Source organism: Salvia hispanica, chromosome 4 (assembly GCF_023119035.1).
Source record: "Salvia hispanica cultivar TCC Black 2014 chromosome 4, UniMelb_Shisp_WGS_1.0, whole genome shotgun sequence".
NCBI lineage: Eukaryota > Viridiplantae > Streptophyta > Magnoliopsida > Lamiales > Lamiaceae > Salvia > Salvia hispanica.
In genome coordinates, this window is record NC_062968.1 from 11,786,031 (window position 1) to 11,794,101 (window position 8,071).

The following is an 8,071-nucleotide window of genomic DNA, read 5'->3' on the forward strand; positions in this document are numbered from 1 at the left end:
TATAACGTTATGTCCTTCTAATGTTTGAATTGGTCTAGAGGTTAATGTACGATACCTTTCCAACCATGACATAATTTTTCAAATTTCTATTTCATTTACCTATAAAAAAACATACCCTCTATGAAGGTACTCTTCTTTAACAAACCACCATGAAGTAGAGTCCCACCAGTTTCAATATAGACCACAGATTCTTTATCATCGTAATAGTACTGAATAGTACTCCCTCCATCCCACTGAAGATGACCCACTTTCCTTTTTAGTTTGTCCCATTCAAGATGACCCATTACTTAAAATGGAAACTCCTTTATCTCTACTTTATTCTCTCTCTCTTACTTTACTCTCTCATCTAACACACAAAATAAAACCGCATAAAATTCCGTGCCGCCCAAGGAAGGGGTCATCTTCCTTGGGACGGAGGGAGTAGTATATAGTTATCAACTTATCATCATAACTTTATCTGGTTGGCCAACAAACCCAAGGCCGGATTCGATTGAGGTGTTGTTCCAATAACCCGTCAAAAATGCGGGGCCCGCCCTATAAATTTGTCTCTCCGTCTCAAGGATGATGACTCCGGCTTCCTTGGCGGCACGAGATTTTATGAAATTTTATTTTGTGTGTTCAGTAGAGAGAATAAAGTAGAGATAAGGGTATTTTATTTTTAGTTGGACCATCTTGATTGAGATAAACCAAAAAAAAAAAGTGAGTTATATTTAATAAGACGGATGGGGCAGGGACGGAGCCAGAAAATTATATTAGGAGGGGCAAAAATATTCACACACAAATAAATAAATATAAAATTAATATATATACATTAAAATAATATAGTAAGTCTACGTGTATGTTAGGAGTGAGGCAAGTAAAAAAATATTTTTTCTAAATGAGGGGGCAAATTAGTTGAATATGTATATATTTAAGTATAATAATATATATATTCACATGCTATTGAAACCCCTTCTCACAATGCTATAGATCCGTCCCTAGACTACTCACTCAATTCTGCTATAAGTAATTTATTTCTTTTAAACATAGGAGTATATGGATGCATGTTGGGCTATTGATGTTTGAGGATCTTCACCGAAATCTGATGGTGTTAGAAAATATATACAAATAATTACAAATATAAATGAAATAAATACTCTATCCATCTCTTAAATTTTGTCACATTTTTCTATTTTCGTCCGTCCCACAAAATTGTCACATGTCACTTTTTACCAATTTTAATAATGGACCTCATATTCCACTAACTAATTCTCACTCACATTTTATTATAAAACTAATATATAAAAGTAGGACACACTTTCTATTAAACCTTTTAAACTCACTTTTCATTACATTTCTTAAAATCTGTGCCCGATTAAAGTCTGGCAAAATTTGTGGGACGGGAAGAGTACATGAATTATTTACTCAATTTAAAATGTGTATATACATTTGAAGCAATATCAAATTAGAAAGATTTCACCATGTACTTTATGGATAAAGCTTACAATGAAAGAGAGGAAATATAGGCGGAAAAACTAAGCGTACGCATGCCTAGGGCTGACAATTTTTTATGCGATACGATAACACGACACGAACACGCACGTTCAGGATTTGGGTCCTTATAGGGTCGACCCAATAAGAACCCGAAGATAACGGGTTGGGTCGGGTCGGGTTTGGGTTACACGTTAAGAAAAAAAAAATTATTATTTTTTATTAATTAAAAAGTTAAACTTTAATTTTTAGTTATTTTTGTTGATTAAAAATATTATACTTTAATTTTAATTAATTAAAAAATAGTATGCTTTAATTTTAATTAATTAAAAAATACTAGATACTTTAATTTTATTAATTAAAAAATATTAATTAATTTTTTATGAATTTTAAGAAAATATTATGCTTAGATTTTATTAAAAATTAATTTTTTTAAATTATTTAATTTTATTATATATATTTAATATTCCTATACTTTAATTTTATTATTTTGATTAAGAAAATAATTATTTTAATTTGATAATTTTTTATTTTATCGTGTAATATCATGTTTAAATCGTATAATAACATCATGTTTTAGTCGTTATCGTGTCGTGTCAACCTAACTTACTATCATTAATAGAGAGTTGACTTTTTTTGGTACACGATAACACGCACGAACCCGACACGAACCCGTTGGATTGGGACACGATAAGAACCCGGTGATTTCGGGTTGGGTTGGGTTGGATTGGGACACCATTGGGTTGGATCGATACTGGGTTGACACGATAATGACCCAACCCGCACGATTTGACAACCCTAGTCATGCCCACAATAATCCTAAATATAAATTGGTCAGAACTCAGTTAAATCGTCGTGGTTGTGAATCTATTCACTTCCTTTTAAGCTTCATATCCAAACAACTCCCAAGCGATTATAATTTTTGTCCAATTTAATTTCATATAATATAAATTGGTCAGAACTCAGTTAAATCGTCGTGGTTGTGAATCTATTCACTTCCTTTTAAGCTTCATATCCAAACAACTCCCAAGCGGTTATAATTTTTGTCCAATTTAATTTCATATATGTTACTCCCTCCGTCCCTGAAAATTTGTCACCTATTTCCTTTTTCGTCCGTCCCTAAAAATTTGTCACCTTTCACTTTTACCAATTTTGGTAGTGGACCCTACGTTCCACTAACTCTTTTACACTCACATTTTATTATAAAACTAATATATAAAAGTAGGACCCACATATCACCAACTTTTTCAACTCACTTTCTATTACATTTCTTAAAACCCGTGTCCGATCAAATGGTGATGAATTATTAGGGACGGAGGGAGTATTTAATTTGATAAAATAAATGAAATAGGAGGGCTAGCTTTGGCTGTTGCTAGAATGTGGAAATGATATGATGATATGGCAGAAGGAGTTTTAGACTGGACTGTTGTTAGATTGTAGCTAGAGCATTCCTATTGCAGATGCTCTAACATTAAGAGCATCCACAATAGGATTGCTCTAGCAATAGCCCAGCCAATATCTTATCCTGCCACATCATCATGTTCTTCTCAGCTTTAGCCCAGCAACAGCATAGCCAATGCCCTTGTCCTCCAGGAAAAAAAAAGAAGCAAAAACAACAACAAAATGAACTGGAGAGAAAAAAAAAACATAGAAAAAAATGAAATGAGAATAAGGTATTTTAGAAAAAAATTTAAAAAAATCAGCTATGCTCGTCCACGCCCTAGCTCTAGACCGTTGTTTTTTCGTCCTCTTAGCTAGCCTTCCATAATAGCGGACTAACCGGGCGCTCTAGCCGCATATCGTGAATGTGAATCCTATTTATATATTCTTTTTATAATAAAGTGTGAAGGAAATGAGTAGGTGGAATATAGGGTGCACTTAATAAATACAGTAAAAGTGAAATAAGATATTTATTGGTGGACGATGGAGTATCAAACATAACATGTTAGGAATCATTGTTACGCTAGGAAAAAATTAAAGTACACGGTTTTCAACCTTGAACAAAGTTATACTACCTTCGTCCTTAAAAAATGGAGTCGACTCTTTTGAAACGGCACAGTTCAAGTGCATAATTGGTAAAGTAAGATAGACGAATTGGTAAAACAAGAAAGATGAAGAAAAAAATAGATAAAGTAAGAGAGGGGAAGAGAAAAAAGTAGTAAAAGACGTGGAAGTAGTGTTAGTGGATTGTGGAATCCAAGTTTTAAAATATAAATTTAAAAAATTTCTATTTTCATGGGACAACCCAAAGTAAAAATAGTTTCAATTTTCAAAGGACGGAGGTAGTATCCTTATGTATAGATTAAGTATATTTCTGTTTATTTATTAAACTTAACAATATTTTTTTATTTATATTTTAAACTAATAATGAAAATTCCCAAGGTCAGAATAAACATTCGTATAAAGAATAGTTAAAAGAATTTCATAATTGGTATGTACAAAATCGTCGTGCTTCCATAGAGCACCAAATTCGATGTGGCAGTAAATTAGAGCTCCATACAATATATTCACAGCATATTCATTCCAAGTACATAAACTCATATAATTGGCTGTAAATTAAAGCTCAATTTACATAATTTAGCATAAAATATTCACAGGCAGCATATGCATTACAAGTGCATAACGGAGAGCTGGAGATGAAATATAGCAGCCAGAGGGCCTCGCTACTCGCTAGTCAGCTGAGCATCGTAGGATGCCCGGTTTGGAGCATCCTCTTGAACATTTCCATTCCAAATGCAGAATCTGACGAACTAAAAGAAGGTAATACATAACTTTGCAGTACGAAGCTTCATATGTGGCAAATAGAAATAACATTCAAACAAAAGGTGATCATTCTTTGTAAGCACCAAGACAATGTATCAATCATAACTAACCCTACTACATTTATCATCACAGCAGAAGAGACACTTCATTTCCTCGCGAAAACCGCAATACTTTTCTTTGTTTATCATTACAATGGATCCGAATTTGAAGAAAATCTGTATTACACAAAATACTTAACCCAGCACGGCTATCTAATAGTACTAATACCAGCAGAAAGGACTACAAATTTTAACAAAGATGAATCAACACAAAAGCGTAACGTTTGGTTTAACTGTGTCAAGTTATCAATTGGACCAATTCATTTCTACTAGTGCTACTTATTTAGTTCTATCGTTATTAACTTTTCTATGCTTCAGAAAAATGCCACCTAATTATATAGGGCAGTAGAGTTATGTGAAAGTGCAAACAACAAAGGCATTTTAACGGGATGTCACTGGCCATATCAAAACTCTCTTCTGTTCACTCAGCTGAAGGGTTTAGGTGATTCAATCCATTTGAATAAATACATTGAGCATGTGGACTGTGGAGACAAAAATTATCCCATTTAGAATACAATATAAAGGACTTCCAATTGCTATTTTAATATAGTGTACTACTATTTATTCTTGCTAGTTCTCATCATTATTCTACATGATACAAATCCCAATAAAGAAATTCTAACAGATACCTGAAACCCAAGGATATGTTAACCATCAATTCAGTACCCTATCATTTCAGGACCGAATGATCTATTACTAATTTATTAATGCTGTTAAAAGAATATGTACAGACATTCCCATTAATTACCCACATCATCTACACATCATTTTCTTCACAATTAAATTAAAGAGACTCAAATCCATAATTAGGAAAAAGTAAAACAAATAAAACACAAATCTAGTCTACATGGTCTCTCTCTCTCTCTCTCTCTTACTTCCACCATCTTTGGCTCCCAGAAAAGAAGAAGGCAAGCACAAACATTAGCACAACTGATTCTAGATTAACAGCCGATCAATATTATAGCATTGAGTACAAACATTACCACAAATTCTTGAATTTTTATTGTATGCTAATTTCAATTCTGGGGTATTGTGAATCTATTTTTCAACCTTGTCAAACAATTACTCACGGTGGAAGTCAGAGAGCGCTTACTGGAGAGTTACAAAACCCTTCACGACAGCAGACATAGATTTGTATTTAGGTTATTACTGAATAGATTTAATTTTGTATTGTGAGTCACTTAAAGTAACAGAAGAAAATGATGTGTCTAGGCGCTTTGGTTATAAAATGGCTACTAAGCTTCCATTTGATGGCTTTTAACACTGCCTTAATACAAATATATTGAGAGTTTTAGATCATTCATAGTTTTCACTTTTCATTTTTCAATTCCAAACTCAATAGTTAACCTATTGTGATGGTCTTCTAGTAAGTTATTGATAAAACCCCTATATAATTATTATTACGAACTTTTTGTTGTTTAAAATAATTCACAAATATTGTAAAAAGGTTCCACGCATTAGAAGTTCAAACACACAGTGAGCATGCCATTTGATACTATATTATATCAGCTTGTATGCAGTGCCAACTTCATGGCAGATTTTAACTTGCAATAAAAAAAACCATAAGTGTATCGTACTCAATATGCAATTTCAAAAGGAAAAGAGGTAGTATGACCTCTAAAGCTTAAGCTGAACTCCTTTTAATAATCATGATATAGCCGCTGACAAGGAAATAGTGTAGATCTATGGTATGTAATTGTGTAGTAAGCCACTACAAGTATTCCGCATCACCACAATGCAAAAAATAACAAAAGTAAAAATACCTTGAGATAGTAATTTCATAGGGGAATGAAACGCCTTCAAGGTTTGGTATTGGAGGAATGTGATCCTTCTTTTCATTCACAAATCTAATTATCTGGAACAGAACATCACGAAGTGAAGCTTCTAGTGCCGCACGGCGAACAGTCCTTTCCTCGGCTGCAATACCAATATAGTAAGCAGAGAGCAGGTAATTATGCTGTATATCTATGCCTGTTTACTGTGAATCAGATGACGATTATCTTAAAAATTGTATAAAAGAGATGATACCTTCAGGATCGACTACTATTTTGGAAGAGGTGGACTTTCCAGAATGTCCTTTCTGATGCTGTGCCACATTCAAGTTTATGTACCACTGTTCCCAGTAGAGGCGTTCAACTTTATTAGTGAACCATGTAGGCTGTTTGTTTTTTACCTCATAGAAGGACAAACATATCTGCATCACTATACACTGTCAAACAATCTGTATATGGTTGAAATATCAACAAAATGAAAGAAAAGCAGAGAGAACAAAAGTGGAAACCCCTCCAGCAGTGCTACACAACAACATATGATAAGACAGAAGGGAAGTGGACATTCCTCTAGAGCTACACAATGAAAGCTAATCAGACCTATCAGTACCTCACCTTCTGAGATTTTAATTCGATTAGAGAAAATGTCGTACATGTGTCACATGGGCATAATCTTCAAATACAGAAAGTATCCAAGCAAAAAAGTTACAAGCTTGCGGCAATAAATACCTGATTTTTCTTATTCGGGTGCTTCTCCACCCTGTCTAGGAATTGGTCAATCTTCTCATCTATCTTCCTCTCAAGTTCAACATCACCACATTGCACCTGCATAAGTAGATACTAGAACGTGTTGGGCATACTACATTAACGAATCAAAATATCTAGCACTGAAGTTAGAGATATGGATCCCTGAGCAAAAACAATTATTCATTTTCAACATGAAACCATATACAGGAGATGCTCTCTTACATATAAGTTATAACGATAACTGGGAGCATCATAAAAGTTACGAGGAAACATTAGGCGGAGCTATCATATCTGTATTTATAAAGTAGTTACAGTCTTACAGGTATTTGATTAAATCAATAATGCAGAGTCCTAACAACAGATGAATGTTTCTATGTAAACCATATTAAAATTATGCTGACAATTTGAAATACATGGAAGCTTAACTGATATACCAACATTGCACTGAAATATGATAATTCAATAACTAAAAACAGCACTAGGCACATAACAGAAAAAAAACTCGCAATATGCACTTCAAGAAACACGAAATTACTTACATATGTAATCTCGAAAAGTTCCAAATCAATGTCTTTTGGGCGCACAAGCCCTAAAGCTCTGTGGAACAAAATAGTGTGCAAAATGCCTGCAATCAACTTCATTAAATTACAAACTGCTTGGCACCACAGCCCTTTCTGATTGCAGGAAACTGAATTCAGGAAATCGTGTACAACAATATCAAACACCTCCTTCATCAAGTGAAACCACACAGTAACTGCTGATTAACAGTATATTTCACAATAGGTATAACCCCTCCCAGTAAATTAAATTCAATCACTAAACCTAAGATCTAGTTAATAAATAAATACATCAATCATCAAAGCAAGTCAAAGCTCGGTTCAAATTCCCCAGGGAATTATCACTGTTTATTTTTATTTTTTTAAGAAAAAAGGAAGAGAGATAAGGAGGAAGGGAACTTACAACGAAGAACTTCGCGTATCTCAAAGTGCTCAACATCCTAAATAGAGTGAAATGAGCGTAAGATAAGTTCGATTAAGAGCTAAACAGTGTTCACGACGTGAAGAATTACTCACGAGTTCTTTGAGTTGGCATACTTCGCAGTTCATCAAGCTTTGAGAAATTCGATCGGAGAGAAAAGAGCGCACTGATTAACGGCAGCTCGCAGCGTCGAAGTCGTCAAATATATACATCCAGAAATTACGACTGCAACGGAAATACTCCACA

The 8,071-nt window shown here is 33.8% G+C and overlaps 1 protein-coding gene across 4 annotated transcripts; it reads right to left on the reverse strand.

Annotated features, from left to right (window-relative positions):
- Positions 1–3,871: 3,871 nt before the first annotated feature.
- LOC125218975 (autophagy-related protein 101-like) lies at positions 3,872–8,071 on the reverse strand. Of its 4 annotated transcripts, none has more exons than XM_048120805.1 (7): positions 7,921–8,071; positions 7,808–7,844; positions 7,387–7,535; positions 6,830–6,925; positions 6,360–6,525; positions 6,095–6,248; positions 3,872–4,212 (listed from the first exon to the last, which is right to left on the reverse strand). In XM_048120805.1, the coding sequence occupies exons 1-7, from the start codon at positions 7,951–7,953 to the stop codon at positions 4,134–4,136; spliced, it is 714 nt and encodes a 237-aa protein (XP_047976762.1). In that variant the 5' UTR covers positions 7,954–8,071; the 3' UTR covers positions 3,872–4,133. The 4 variants fall into 4 exon arrangements, with proteins under 4 accessions (XP_047976762.1, XP_047976764.1, XP_047976763.1 ...); XM_048120807.1 differs by having other exon boundaries at positions 7,387–7,472; positions 7,921–8,069; XM_048120806.1 differs by having other exon boundaries at positions 3,872–4,220; positions 7,921–8,068.